We start from the raw sequence: 16,119 nt of genomic DNA, 5'->3' as shown, positions 1-16,119 counted from the left end.
CTTTCTTTAACTATTGTCTTAAATTTTTTTTTTTTAAGGGTTCCAGAAGACAGTGAACAGTGCGAGAGTCTCATTCCTATGCACGGTGTTTCTCAGGAGGATGGAGCTAGTTAGCTGTTGTCTGTAGTCCAGGTTTGTACATTAACTAGCATTAGTATTGAATAAGATTCTTTATTCCTGTAATGATCAAATACAAAATTGGTTTTCCATAAATAGCTTTTTCAGGGACGGTATAGTCTAGAGGGTAAGGGACAAGCTCTAGAGTCACACTGCCTGGGTTCCAATTCTAGCTTCTCCCTGTACTAGCTGTGTAATCTTATGCAAGGTCATGAACCTGTCTGTGCCTCAGTTTTCTTATTTGTGAAATGGGGTTACAGTAGTCCTCTCATAAGATTATTGGAAGTATTAAATACTTGGTAAGTTTAAACTGCGGGCAAATGAAATGATGCCAAGTTTAACTATTACTTTTATTCATGCTAAGAATCATCATTTTATGTAATGATACATTTTAGAAAAATATTTTTCCTCTAGTATAAAAGTAGAAAATGTATTATTTTGGTGTATATCCAGTCTTTTTTCTATATATATGTGTGTGTGTTTTCCATAACTAGCATAGTGGATATCCTGATTCTTTGACTATGCTTTTTCACTTAATGTTTTAAGAACATTTCCTCATTCTTAAAAAATTTTAAGAAATATTATCTTTTATATTTATGACATGACAAATAAGTACATGATATTTTATCTTTCACTGAATGAATGCTTGAAATACATCCAACATATATTTTTGGCATGTATAAAAGTGGTTATGTATTCATTTAGAGTGAGAGATCGCAGTAAATTACTGAAATTCGAGAGATTCAGGTCCCTTTTATATTGAAATGTTTCCTGACAGCAACTGAGCTTCCCTTCCTCACCTAGAACATTGAACAACTCCTGTCGACTCCTTGCACTCAAATTGGTCTTTGAGCCTTAAGTGTCACTGTCTTCATGGCAAATTCACCTCTAACCTAGGGCTAATTGTCTTGGTTCTGGGTTTCTTTGGTCATTTTTTATTCTAGCGTTTATTGTTATGATGGTTATACGTGCACATAGTTCAGAGAGTTAGAATTCTACAAATTTTTTGTACAAAGCATCTGCCACCTGCCCTGCACTGCCTGTCCTGCTTCAGTTCTTGCCCTACTCTGAGGAAGCACTTTAAACTCTCAGTTGTTTTGATCCCTGCCGCCCCCCTTTAGGCATCATCAGTCGATTTTCCCACTTTGGTAGATGAGAATAGATTACTTTCAAGTTTCCCCCTCCTCTGCCTCCACCCCATTTGCCTGCCTTCGCACCTCCTAATCCCTGTATCGTTATTGTATACTTCTGGATAGATCTATAAGCAGTGTTTACCTTGTTATGATTATATAAATGTTACTTTTACCTGAGTCATGTTGGATTGTGCCTGGCATTTCCCCAGTCCAGAGACCCTCTATTTACCCCTTTTAGAGAATACACCTTATATCTTCTCCTGGGATGGAGAAGAGGCACTTGACGAGCTGTGAAAAGTAAGGCAGGGCATCTGAATGTCTAACTGCTTTTTCTGTAAACCATGCTAATTTTCCTGTTTTTAGTTGTTTCTTCACCCCTCCTTTTAGAAATATCTGGTTGGCTGTTGTTTTCTTGTCTCTGCTCTTCTCTTTGTCCATGTGATTTATTCCTTTAAAAAAAAAATCCCTTTATTGTCATTCTACTGAGCTTTTGGGGACAGAGTGGAACTAAATATGTTTACTTGCCATCTTCAAGTTAAAAAAAAATACATGTAGTTATTCTTTAAAGCTTTTTAGTACTATAATTTATGTATACTCTCCCTAGTATGCTGTGCATTATTCCCATGTTCACCCTCATACCCACCCCTACCCAGGCAAGGATTCAATATTTTTGGAAGTTAGGGCTGGATAATGGGGAGATAGTGAAGATGGACTACAATCACGTGTGAAGGACAGGTGTGGCAGGAGTCTTTGTCTCCATGAGGTAATGATGGAGTATGCCATGGATAAAACTTACTATGCAGTCTTAAAGCAGTGTTGCCTGTCAGCCTTCGACATTAGTATGGAACTTACTTCTGTGAGTTTTTAGTACTCACCTCCAGTTCCACTATCCAGTTGTTAAGTACATAAACTGTGTTTGATATATATTTCAATGTTAAGATAATTTGCTTTTTGCAATATAAACTACAGAAAATTAAGGCTATGACAGGTGGAAACTAATGATGATTTTGTGTTTGTTTTTATTTTTAGCTTGATAATGGAACATTATGCAGCGAAGAGACAATCTCTGGCAAGTTTTTGTAGGAAATGTTTCAGTGCCTAGTCTGAAAAATAACAGTTTCAGTTCTTTGGAACTCTAAAATATATTTTCCTCAGATCTGTTTTCTTCATTTCATAATGAAGTACTTTGCTATGTAGCTGTGTACATATCACTACAGTTATAGGAATTTCCAATCCACAGTTCCTCTAAAGGACCAACCTGCCTTATACATCTCAAGGAATTCAGCTGATGAAATAATTTGAACTAATCAAGGAATAAAATTCTGATGTTCTGGAGACTTTATTTTCACATATTATTTGTTAAATGCTGGACTATATTATGAAAATGTTTTCAAGAAATCATTTAAGTATATAGATCAGTGTTTCTTAACAGATAAAGTGATGAAGTAAGCTGCCTATAATAGGTACGGATTATATTTTTGAGTTTTCATAGAATATTGCAAATTAACAACACAGAAAAAAATGCTTAATTTTATGCAAATGTGTCCATGTAAATTTAGTGGGACTTTAAAGAGAAAACATATTTGAGAAACGTCTGGTTCACTCACACTACATAAACTGTATTATCCTTTCCTAGCATTAGGTGCCTTGTATTTTAAATCTGTGACAAACTAAGACAAATTTTTAAAGGGGAAGTATTATTGTAAAATGAAGAATTATGTATTTCTAAAGGCTCTATTGCTGTAAATTTAATGGATAAAGCTCTGCTTAATTAGAGTTTTGAAGAAATATTCTCTCTTCAATTAAGACGTTTTCATAATGGAATGATTTGAGTTGAAGTGATAAAGAGTATTATTAAAATAAAATGTTTGTATATATGTATTTGTGTATGACAGATCTATTAATTGGTTTCTGATTTTTTTCATATATAAATGCCCAATTACTCTAGAACTGGATGCCTCTGGTTTTCCTAAATAAATGTTTAATGGCTAAAATACCAAAGAAGGCAAAAAGAGATTCTACTTTAAAAATTTCATTAGAATTTTTCCTCTACCAAGCTTAAATATAAAATACTCTTAATTACAACTCTTAAACTTAGCTTTTATGTGTACTTCTTGTGCAACTGCCCCTGTTCACTGTAGAACATCAGTGGATGAACATGTCTCTGGATTCATCTAGACTTCTGATGAATCACCCATTTCCTTTTCAAGTTGTGTGAGAATAGTGCATTTCTCTTAAAAATTTCTTAACAGTTCTGACTTTTTAAATTCCCTCTGCAATAGTTAACTTCAGTTTGTCTTATATTCTTAAAGTTGTTTTGGTGTTACCATGAGTCTAAAAGGGAGTTTAGCCATCTTTTTGCTTGTCGTGAGAACTTTTATATTAATTTAAAAGACTGTTTATGATAATTAAGTTTAAAAAACAAACAGCTGTTCTCCTGTTTGGCGCCACCAATAATTCTTGTTAAGCTGAAAGTAATACTGATTTTGTTACCTTGACTCGGAAAAGGCGTGTAAAGAATGTGGACTTCTAAGGAATTTTTTTCTTTTTTTTTTTTTTAAGATTTTATTTATTTGAGAGAGAGAGAATGAGAGAGCACATGAGAGGGGGGAGGGTCAGAGGGAGAAGCAGGCTCCCCGCCGAGCAGGGAGCCCGATGCGGGACTCGATCCTGGGACTCCAGGATCATGACCTGAGCTGAAGGCAGTCGCTTAACCAACTGAGCCACCCAGGCGCCCTAAGGAATTTTTTTCTTAAAAAGAACTTAATGAAGTAAAATTTCAATTGCTCAAAGACTAATTTCAGTTGAGGTTTATTATCTAGATACCTTTACTTTCTGTTTTTGCTGTTTGACAGCTCACCACTACCTTCAGCAAATTACAGGGTAAGATAGTTGAAACAGTGAAGGTAGAATTCAACTTTTAAATTATTCTTTAAAAATGGTAGGAGATGAGGTTGAATTTAGAGATTTTTGGTTATTCATTGCTCTATTCACATGTCATACAGATCAGGTGTTGTCAGTCAGGACTCAGTCAGCCTTAGTTAACATGCTGGATAGATCGTGCAGAGGACTTCTTCCACTAGGCTGCTGGGATTCTTTTTTGTTTTGTTTTGTGTGTGTGTGTTTTAATCTAAGAACAACCTTTGTAGAAGAAATCATCATTAAATCAGTTAACTGCAAGTATGAATTATTGCTGCTTTGCTCACCTATTACCTTTTCTACCAAGTTTTGTCTGAATGATTTTTTTATTTGAATACTGCAGTCATGAAGAGTAAGAAATTGAGGACTTCCTTCCTGCATGTTTGTAGTTAAGGGTTCATCCTCTCAATAGAGTTGTAGATTACTTCCATTCTGTGATTTCCCAGAAATGTAGGTGTCAAGGCCCTCAGATCACAGCAACTGCATTGCCGGCCTTTGGAAATGTTGGGAGGGTTACATTCCGGTAACTGCTCATGTCCTTCCTCTGTTAGAGCAGTGTTGGCCTAGAGTCTTATTTTTCTGAATCTAAAGACCAAATAGTGATTTCTGATATCTTCTTTCAGTTTTCTACTTTTCTTCCTATATGTAATTTAAATCCCACTATTGAATAATATTTCAAATTATGACCTTAATTGAAGGAAGTTTGCTGTTTTGTCAGACTTGATGTTTGATGAACATCAGACTCTCTACTGAAACAAAACTGTGAAATGAAGCACTTACAAGTGCTTAGATGAATGCATTTTGGAGCTCAGAAAAGCCATTAGGTATATGCAATGCACCTATACTTAGTCCTTTAAATAAATTTTAAGTTTTTAAGAAATTGATATATTGGCTTCTGTCAGAGGCTGGCTTAATTAATTCCTTACATTAAACTGATTTTTCCCTGGTAGCTGATAAATAAAGTTTACTGTTTCTGTAGAAGTGAGCTCACAAGGTTAGATGTGAATGTTCTCAAAGGTATACAGCCATGTTTCAGGAAGAATGTTAATATCCCTATTACAGTCAATCATGCAGAGCCAATTTGGGGTTGCAAAGTATGACTTCTCTGGAAACCAAGGGTTTTCATAAGTCAGTATAGTACGGTATGTAGCACTAATCCTCAGTATGCTGGTTGAAGAAACAAAATATCTTTAAAGAAGGATAAAGTAGGAATTAATTAGAAGATATTTTCTCCAGAATCATATTAGCAAATATATGAAATGTTATTTTTATTTTAAGCAATTCTAGTTGTTATAATCCTGCTTCATTTCTCCCTCCTTTCCTTTTGAAATATTCTTTATTACTAAATAATATTTTAGGAAGAATTCACAGAAATACATAAATAGTATTTGTGACATCTGCAGATTTAATTTATGTAGCTAAGATTGTGTGATTTTTTTTTTTAAATGGTGACATGGCTAACAGAAGATTTTCAATTTACAGAGTTTGAACTTAGGTTTATGTTTTAGTATGTCTGTTGTGTACCAAAAATTTCTTTTAGATATACTGAGGTATATTTTTTTATAGACTTGTAATTTTTAGACTGTCCCTCCCTGTTTCCCTGTTTAAATAGTATCAGCCTCATCTATCTCTACAGAAGTTTTGTTTTGTGGTTCATGTACTGTATGGACACAGGAAATTTCCCTTTAAATTTTAAGAACCTTTAATAAGCAGGGTAGAAGAGGAGTTCATTATAAATTAGAAGCAAATAATGACTGTTGGGAATTTACTGTTACATTAACATGAAGATTTCTGTTTTGCCATCCGGCATAAAGATTGCATGATGATTGAAATGTTTATTAACTTTAACTCTTAGTAGATCACCTTATTTTCATTCTGATTTTTGGTTATCTAGAAAAATTCTGGTTTATGTATTTTAAAAACTAAGCATCATTTTAATGGCATTGCATTTATTTATTTTTAAAGATTTATTCATTTGAGAGAGAGCCCAAGGTGGGGGAGGGGGAGGGGCAAAGGGAGAGGGAGAGTCTCAGGCAGACTCCATGTTGAGCACAGAGCCTGAGGGGGGGCTTGATCTGAAGACCCTGAGATCACAATGGGACCCGACACCAAAAGTCAGTCTCAACCGATTGTGCCACCCAGGCGCTCCATGTCATTGCATTTAAAACAATGCTTTCCTGTGAAATTTCTCATGTGCAATATACATTAACTACTAGAATGTCAAACAATGAAATCATTGACATATTTAAGGAAAAATTACTTCTAGAAAGTAATTAGTACTCTGGTTAGGCATATTTGCTGAAATGCTAAAAATGTCTAATTGAGAACATTTTGAGTTTTTGGTAAGGTGAATGTGAATTTATTTTTGAGTTGGGAATTTGCAGTGGAGAAGTACTCTGATAAAGACAGTTCCTTCATGATACTTCAAAGTTGGAAAAGAAAAATTTCCAACTTGGAACTTTTAAAGTGAAACTTTTTAAAATTGAAACTTTAACAAGGCACTTCATGAAATTTTTAGTTTTTAATTTTATATATGATTTCATTCTTCAGAGCTACTTTTATTAACTTTAGCTTAGATCCTTACATACTAAGCCTTCAGTATTTCTCTACTTGGTTTTTCTATACCTAGTTTTAATTATAGCAAGTAATAATAAAGTCAGTCAGTCAGGCAAGAGTATTTATTAATTTCGGTGGGTCCTTGAAAGGCAGACAGATTTCTGTTTCAAGAATCTTTTGACACAAGGTGAAAACAGTTCTTTAGAATCTTACTACCAGTATTTGCTTATTTGGAATAGCTTTCACATTTGAAAAAATTCAGTGTCAGTTTAACCATGTAACATCAAAATAAAATTTTGTTGAAGGCTATCCTTGTCTTAATTATTCTGGTATAAAGTATAACAATACATTTGTAGTAGCTTAGTATAAGATTATAATATATATTCTTCAAATTAAATTTAGCCACTGCTAAGGAGCAGTGGCTCTCACTGCATGTGTCAGCATCACCTGCAGGGCTTGCTGCCCCCCCTCCCCACAGTGAGTAGGTCTGGAGGGAGGCCTGGGAATTCGCATTTCTAACAAGTTTCCTAGGAATGCCCCTGGTGCTCGTCCCATGGCCACACTTTTGAATACTTATCCTGAGGAAAGAGCACTAACTCTGAAGCTGGATTTTCCCTTTTACCCGTTAACAAAACTGATTTTGGGGGAATTATTTCATCTGAAATAAAATAGTGAAGCCAGAAGTGCTCAGCCCCTTGTGCCTGGGTGCTTTATAAATGCTGACTTCCTTGATTAGTGCCCCATCACTATTCTCAAGTGGAAAGTGAGGAGTTCTATCAGTGCCTTCTAAATTCTTCCTAGCTCTCAAATCCTGTGATTCTAGAAGTTCTCTAGTTCAAGAGAGAATGCCAAACACCATATATATGTGTGGTGCTTAATAGAATAGTAATAACAGTAATACTGTGTAGACCATAGTTCCATTTTGCTTTTTTTTTTTTTTTTAAGATTATTTATTTGACAGAGAGAGATACAGCGAGAGAGGGAACACAAGCAGGGGGAGTGGGAGAGGGAGAAGCAGGCTTCCCGTGGAGCAGGGAGCCCGATGCGGGGCTCGATCCCAGGACCCTGGGATCATGACCTGAGCCGAAGGCAGACGCTCAATGACTGAGCCACCCAGGCACCCCCCATTTTGCTTTTGTTAGGGCTTAGCATCTGGACTCCAAAAAGCTTTCAGTCAGATTTATAAAGTAGCATTGCAGAAGTTAAATTCCAGCACAGCCTGCATCCATGACCTTTTTATGGAGCCTGAGTATATCACATAAAGGCACTAACTTTTCTAAGTGACTGGCCTTATTAGAGTCTCACTACATTGCCTCCTATAATGCATGTTCAAAACACGTAGTTTTCATTACCTGCTTGATTTTTAGACAGCATTAAATAAGCTGCGAAACAAATCCAAGCTGAAATTGTGAGCCTATGATTTTTTTTTTAAAGATTTTATTTATTTGTTTATTAGAGAGCGAGCGAGTAACAGCATGAGAGAGGAGAGGGTCAGAGGGAGAAGCAGGCTCCCCGCTGAGCCAGGAGCCCGATGTGGGACTCGATCCCAGGACCCTGGGATCATGACCTGAGCCGAAGGCAGTCGCTTAACCAACTGAGCCACCCAGGCGCCCGAGTCTATGATTTTTATAGCACATAATTATTCAGTGTTTTATTTAAAAGTAGTCACTAGTGTATTCACTATTGTGAATTTATAATCTTAAAAACTGGGACACTTAATGGTACCTGGCTAAAATACTATTAGATTTTCTCATCTTTTATTTCCATCTTGTTAAAGAAAATAATCACAACTAGGATCCTTTTGCCTTTCCTCCACCATTTTAATCTGCTATACCATAAATATGAAGAAGAGCACATATAATAAACTTGTGTAACTAATTGGGGTTTGGAGACAGGTGGAACTTGAATAAAGCATTTGCATCCATCCAGAATGGTCTCCTTAAATTAGGGACTGCTGGGTGTCTGCAGGATGAGCCCCAGGGGCAAGGGTTGGGAGGTCTTTCCCAACACAATGGATACTGCAACTGCATTTGAAATTCCTATTTTTGAAAACCTGAGCTGAGAGGCTAGGAAGAATGCAGACAGGACATTGGATCTCCGGGTCCTGGGATCAAGTCCTGCATCAGGCTCCCTGCTCAGTGGGGAGTCTGCTTCTCCCTCTACCTGTCCCCCCGCCCCCCGGCTTGTGCTCTCTTACTGTCTCTCAAATAAAATCTTTAAAAAAAGAAAATGTTAAATCCTTTTATTAATATAACATGAAGTATGTGATAATGGCAAAAACCCATCAAGATAGTGCAGGGTAAAGTTCAACTAGTATACACTAAAGTGAGTCTTAATATTCAGATTAGTATTAATATTCAGATACTTGTGGGGCCAGGTATGTGTATTTAGTTTTCGTTTCTTTATAGTCATTCTGATAAATTCTTGTGCAGGTTTGTTTTACATCCATGATATTTCCTATACTAAAATTTTATAGTATCTTCTTAATCCCCTTAGGCTAGTAAATTAAAGCTGAAGTTATTGAGTGTCAGCATACTGTGATTTGTATTTTTATATAAGGCAAGAGTGCATCATTCCGATCAAGTTGCAACATTTTAATTTTATATGATAGGTCTGTATTGAGCAATCAGGAGCTATGTGCAGACATTCCCAGGGGAAAGTAGTAGTTGGTATAGGAGTAATTTTCTGTAAAAAGTTAGCTTCACTTACTGGACCCAGAAGGCCAGAAAGAGAACTTTAGAAAGATGAAATGTTTATGATAAATTAAGGAAACTTTCTTAGATATATTTTTTTTGGTGTGGATAATTTAATGCAGATTTTTACCTGAAATTTGTTATTATAAACTTGATAATTTTATCCCTCTATTTAATAAAATGAATATTTTAAGATCCTGGAGTATTTGAAATTTAAACATAAGTATAAAATCAATTCTAATTACCTCTCATGTTACTAATTCTGATATAATTTGGGGCCCAAACTATCCTGGTTTTGAAGGCCATTTGCAACATTGCTTATTTTTATACTCTATTATTTGGGAGAGATTACAGACTATGAATAGCCTAATGTAAAATACGTGTGATTTCTTTTAATGCATTTTTTGTGTAAGATCATCTGCATACTCATGTATTTTTCTGTTTTAGTAAAAATATATAAAATGTTTGGACCTATCCTTATACAAACAAGTATTTGATTTCTGAGGCTTCTTTTATTAGAACACTTCTACTCATTCTTTCATACCTAAATCTCTAAATATATCTCAGGTGTTTGATAAAGTAGATCTTCCTGTAGAACAACATGGTTCAGCTCTACACGTTAAGTATAAGTTGCATCTTATGCATGGTCAGGTCTAAAGCCAACATAAAAGGTGAAATTTTTGAATAATCACATTACCCTGGGGAAGGATCCATGTAGGAGATACTATATTCCATCTCACCATAAAGCCCTTCCAGTGAATTCTTCCTCCACAGCTGGGGCAGCTTACTATTTTATTGACTATAATAGCAGTCAGGGTTCAACCAATAAAACAAAACTACCCTTGAGTATTTTAAACAACTTAAAACAGAATTGATAGCTCAGGTATTAAAAGAGCTGAGAGGACGAGCAAAAGACTGAGGCAACTCAGAAATTAGCAAGAGCAGGATGCCAGTGCTGTCCTTAGGCTGATGGGGCAAAGGGAGGAAGTGTGGGGCAAAGCCCAAGGCCAGGGTCACCCAGAGGAAGCTGAATCACAGCAAGGAACAGGAGCCTTGTAGGTGATGCAGCTGGAGACATAGAAGGCAAAGAAATACTCTGTTTTTTCTTTTCTTTCTGTCATTCACTCCCATTGGCAGGACCTGACTGGAAGCCAGCAACCAAACGAGCTGGAAAACGGAGGCTTCGGGTGTCAACTCCTCAGAGTTAGAGAGGAGAGGATTGGTACAAGCAGTGAGTGCCTCGCTTGCGTTTGGAGGCCAGATTTTATGGAAAAGACCTGTCTTTAAGCAACGAATCACAGCGTGTGTGAAGACACCACAGTACAGGAAATACCCAGAGGCCGCCGTTGGTTTTGTCCATCTCAAGTCCACTCTGCAAAGAAATTGAGGGAAGATGCCTGCCCTGGACTTGTATTTCTCATTCCCATCCCTCTTCCTCCACTTTCCACCTCCCACCTTTCCCTTTTCCTCCTCCCCTCAGACTGGGCTAAAGGGAGAGGTGAGCAATAGGATTGCTTTTTAAAAACCAAATGTGAAAGTAGAACACGAAAAATATTTTTTGATGATCGAGAAGAGCTAAAGCACTCAGGATAGTGTATTCGTGAAAGTGTTGGGAAAGAAGAACAATAATTAGAAGACTCATGAAAGACTGAAAAATAGAATCTTAGGGAGATAGTGTTCTAAACCTTGCTCTTAGTATTTAAAACTTCTGTCTTAAATCAACCTAATAATTTTGAAATGTCAATTATCTGTCAACCCTAACCTTTAGAGATAAAAATTTAAAACTAGTTTGCTAACATGGGATCATTGTTTTACAACTGGAAGGGTCCCTAGAGAATATCTATGGACAGAATTTGGATGACCATGTGTCCCAATTTGCTAAGGACAGTCCCAGTTTACAGCTGGTGTTCTTTATACTAGACCTGTGTGTTTGTGTAATGGAATCAGTATTGGCCAAGAATTAATCTTCGGTCTTTTGATCAGGATGTTGAGTCCATTTTCCTCCTGGAGGGGGTTGCTAGGGTACTTCATGGATGTAAGTGAAGAACCAGATTATTCAGCTTGCTGTATTGGCTTGAATTTTCCTTCCCAAGGAAGGCCATACACCAGTTGTTATTTTCAGGAAACAAAAGTTAACAAGCAAATTTTTTTATTTTTCCAGTATAATTGATAAAATAAATGTTAATATATTTAAAGTGTAGAACACAATGGCTTGATACACATGTACATGGTAAAAGGATTTCCACCATCAAGTGAATTAACACCTCCAACATCTCACATACTTTTTTTTTTTTTTTCTGGTGAGAATGCTTAAGATCTATTCTCTCAGCACATTTCAATTACGCGATAAGTACTATTAACTAAGTCACTATGCTATACATTAGATCATTAAAGCTTATTCATCTTATAACTGAAAGCTTGTACCCTTTTACCAACCTTTACCCTTCCCCATTTTCCTGGTCCCTCAGCCCTTGGCAATTATCATTCTACTCTCTGTTTCTGTAAGTGTAACTTTTTCTTCTTTTAAAGGTTCCACATATAAGTGATACCGTGCAGTATATGTCTTCTGTCTGGCTTATTTCACTTAGCATAGTGCCCTGCAGCTTCATCCATGCTGTCACAACTGGCCGGATTTCCTTTTGTAAAAAGTCTGAATGATATTCCATCATACACACACACACACACACATACACACACGCCACAACTTCTTTATCCATTAATATGTTGACAGACATTTATGTTTCCACACCTTGTCTATTATAAATAAAGCTGCAGTGGACATGGGAGTATAGATACCTCTTTGAGACCGTGATTTCTTTTCCATAGGATATATACCCAGAAGCAGGATTGCTGGATCATACGGTAGTTCTATTTTTAATTTCTTGAAGAACCTCCTTACTGTTTTCCATAGTGTCTGTGTGAGTTTACACTCCAACCAGCACTGTACAAGGGTTCTCTTTTCTGCACATACCAGCTTTTGTTTTGTCTTTTTGAGAATAACCATTCCAACAGGTCTGATGGTAAGGAGAATGCCAGGGGTTTGTGGCAAGAGTGTGTCTCAGCCTTTCGTACTCATTTCAATGTAGGGATTTTCTCAGTCACCAAGTGTGTAGGGGCCACTCAATTAAATAGTCTCTGGATCTCTTCCGGAAGGAATTGATCGTTGTGTAGCTGTATATTTGGTGCATGATGGGAGGAGGAAAAATTGGGAGTCTCCTCTCTAGCCACCTTGGTGATGTCCTCTTAAGGCGCAAATATCTCTTCTTTTGGGCAGTGCAGTCTTCCCTCTTGTCTGAGCATCTCCATGTGAATCTTGCTGGACACCACAAACATTTGGTGTTAAATTTATATTGAGGAGAAACAACTAGAATCAAATCTAGCCACATAGACCCAAATCGCCCCAAGAGCTAAGAGAATCCAAATTATACAGTGGATACTGCTTTCATAAAGGTTAAGGAAAAAGTCCTAACAGGTACCTTAACACTACCTGCAAACAGAAAATAGCAGGTAACCATGATGTCGTCAAATGACCAACTACAGCGCTGTCTCGAAAGTGTCTTCCATGAATCCAGAGTGACCTGAGATGTAATCAAAGTGACAAGTCCTAGAAATAATAGTATGACTTTGGTAGATGCATTTGAAAATCGTTTTAATGTGGGAGCAGTAATCACTTTCTGGTCCAGAAAACATTTCTGGTGTATACCCCCAAATAATGCAAATACGTAGGCCTATGTAGGGAGTGATAAATTATGTGAGCATAGGCAAAGAGCGTGACATGGAACGTACTCAGTGAACAGTGTGGAGAATGGGATCGGGTGCTTTAATGTCAATTATGAAAGTTCTTATAAATGTGAGGGAGAGAAAAAGAAGAGGCTGACCTTGACCAACAGCATCTGTCTATGAACCCAGTCGGAAGAAGTCCCTCAAGTTCAACTAAGTGCATGGAAGCCAGAACTAGGCCACTTTTTCTTTTGAGTGCACTTAATTCAGAAGCGTTAAGCCTACTTTTGTGGGTAGCGTTGAGAAGCCACTCTGTCCTGGATGTACTTGTGTGATTCTGAATTTTCAACTCCAATCACTTTTTGCTTGGCATTTAGTTTAGATGGATTATTTGAGCATATCTGCATGAAACTGTTTCTCACTTCAAGTCCTGCTGAATATCAGTGTCCCACAAGATTTAACTTAAGAGATGTTCCCTCCCCCCCCCAAATTTTTAAAGGCTAATTCCATGTTTGAATAAATTAGAAAAACATGTTTACACGTTCCCACTTCACTGCAGGACCATGTGAACTATTTAATATCCTTTATGAACTATGACCCCCTAGAGGGGATGAGGCCCAACTTGCATTTTTTTTTTCAAACTTAGCTGATCACTGATTTCCCCCCCTCCCCACATAAGTTCTTGCTTTTTTGTTAAATCTCTATCCATATATGTGGAGACCCGTCCATTCCACAGAATGTGGTTTGGAAAATGCTAATATTAAAGATAGCAAATGGCTGACAAAAGGTCAGGAATCCCTATGTATTTTTGCTGACTTTGAGGTTTTGGTGGAAGAAATGTTTCCACTTCTGAGATAATGAAGAAGCTGAATGGATGACATGTTTTCCCAACACAGACAGCCCATTTGAGGTGCTCTGGCAAGCAACTTTGTGTCCCTAATAAATACAAAGTATTTTTACCTTCAGCTTGTATTAAAACATCACATAACAGGAGATTGATAAGCAGTTAAAAAATAATGTCTCCTATCCTTTTAAAATTAGATTCAGAAAAACCTAAAGAAGCTTTGCAATTACTGCTAAAATGTTTCAGAGGGTGTTAGGTTAGCAGGAGCTGGAGAGGGGTGGGGACAGAGGCAGGTGCTCGTCATCAAGAATAAGGACCCCATTTGCTGTGAGGATTTGCAGCGACAGCACTTTGTTATTGGGGTTTGGTAAGTGTATTTGTTTTGACATTGGAATTCCATTTTGTTGAATTTTAATCATAGGCAGGCAAGTACATTTTCCTTAATATAAAAATATACATTAGCTAATTTGAGCCATAATTGTAAAAAAAAATTGTAAAAATTGTATATGGAATTCTACAGGAGAAAAAATAACTTTGTGATCCATTGTTTTTCCTTGGGACTTTTGCTTCAAGACCTGTTGGGCTTAGCAAGGGATAGAAAGGGATGAAGGTCAAGATTTTCCAGATGACTACAAGATACACATACACACACACACACAGAGGTTCACTAAAATCTGAGCTGTATTTCATTCAGCAGGAACCTTTGCTATTAGAAATAATTCGACTTGCATCTTAATTTTGCTTCCTCAATGACTGTGGTGTGTTTTTTTAAGTCTACCTTTAAAAACATCATAAATATATTAAACAGCCATTGGGAGTGCTAATTTAATTCAACAATACTTGTGTGGATAGCTACTGCTTGCAAACCTTCAGTGAATACATTGATGACTAAAATAGTCTTTCATCTCAAGTAGTTTATGATCTTTTAGGGGGAGATAAGAAAAGTAGAAAAAAAAAATGAAAATCAACAGGTTACGATGGTTGCCATTACGGAGAGTTGAAAGGAAGTGTTATTTCTAGCCCCTCGAGGAATGAGGAAAGGCTTTACGCTAGAAGTGGTATTTGAGATGGACTTTGAAGGTTAAGGGGTATGGCAAGTCTCTTGGATCAGAGCAAAACAATCAGGGAGGTTTTTATATGTGTGTGTGTGTGTGTGTGTGTGTGTGTGTGCGCGCCTGCGCGCGCGTGTGGGTACACATAAGAATTCTAATTCTCTAGGGTACTTGTTATAAAAGTAGATTCCAGGAAGTCTGATTCGGGGGGGGCCCAGGAATCCACATTTTAGGCAAGCAGCCAGGTGAATAATGTGAAGATGGTCCACAGACCTCATTTTAAAGAAACCTTAGATGAAAGAATGAGTGGGGAGCTAGCCAGTGCAGTCCTTAAGGGAATGGCAGGTTGTTTGTGGGTGCCGGGCTCAGGTGCAATGTGGGCACACAGTTAAGTGGCCAGTGAAGAAGCCAACAGATAGACTGGAAGAGGAAAACAGGCAGAACTAGAATTGCTGAAGAAAGGAGAAAAGAAGGGACAAGCATCCAGGATACAGCAAGTGAAAGCAGCCAATCTCTTTAGGAGGTGAAGTATCAAGGGTCTTTGATCTTCACTGATAAGTAGGCGGCAAGCTTATCTGATACAAGTAAGAGTTGAGAGCACGAGCAGAGAAGAGGTAATAATCAGGTAACTCTTTAATGTTTTGAAGACCTGCCCAACTGGCAGGAAATGCGGGGGGGGGGGGGGAGCGGGGAAGAGTTGACGAAAACCTACCACAGAAATTTGGTTTTGCATTGGGTCAGCAGGGGGCGCTATGGTAGCACGCATGCTGATAATTGGCGCTGCCTGCTCCTGTTGAATAGGATTATTAACCCGACCCACAGTGCCGTATTGGGGAAGTTTCATTTATTACATTTATAGCTCTGAACCCTCGTAGAAGGAGCTTTTAAGGTTTCTCTTTAATTATTAAGGCACCTAGGGTTTTTTTTGAACTGCCAATTCCTATAGTCAAAAAGAAATTAATTCCAAAGTTTAAAGGAATTATTACCCATTTACTGACTTCACTTGAGGCACAGAGCCTAAGAGATTGGGAGAGCAGAAAAGACTGAGGAACAAATGGAATGCAGCCCGAGTCCTAGAAGGGCAA

General features: G+C 37.4%; 1 protein-coding gene across 2 annotated transcripts in view; it reads left to right on the top strand.

The window, feature by feature from the left end:
• Positions 1–3,797, top strand: part of SLC35F5 (solute carrier family 35 member F5) — a 39,252-nt gene extending 35,455 nt beyond the window's left edge. For both annotated transcript variants that reach the window (XM_031019650.2, XM_006748637.3), the window contains 2 exons: positions 39–132; positions 2,280–3,797. In XM_031019650.2, the coding sequence (XP_030875510.1) occupies positions 39–114 (76 nt within the window). In that variant the 3' untranslated portion in view covers positions 115–132; positions 2,280–3,797. The remainder of the gene's footprint in view (positions 1–38; positions 133–2,279) is intronic.
• Positions 3,798–16,119: the final 12,322 nt, after the last annotated feature.

The sequence above is a fragment of the Leptonychotes weddellii genome, chromosome 3 (genome assembly GCF_054177405.1).
Source record: "Leptonychotes weddellii isolate Sample4059 chromosome 3, ASM5417740v2, whole genome shotgun sequence".
NCBI classification, from domain to species: Eukaryota; Metazoa; Chordata; class Mammalia; order Carnivora; family Phocidae; genus Leptonychotes; species Leptonychotes weddellii.
This window is presented reverse-complemented; position numbering and strand designations above follow the sequence as displayed.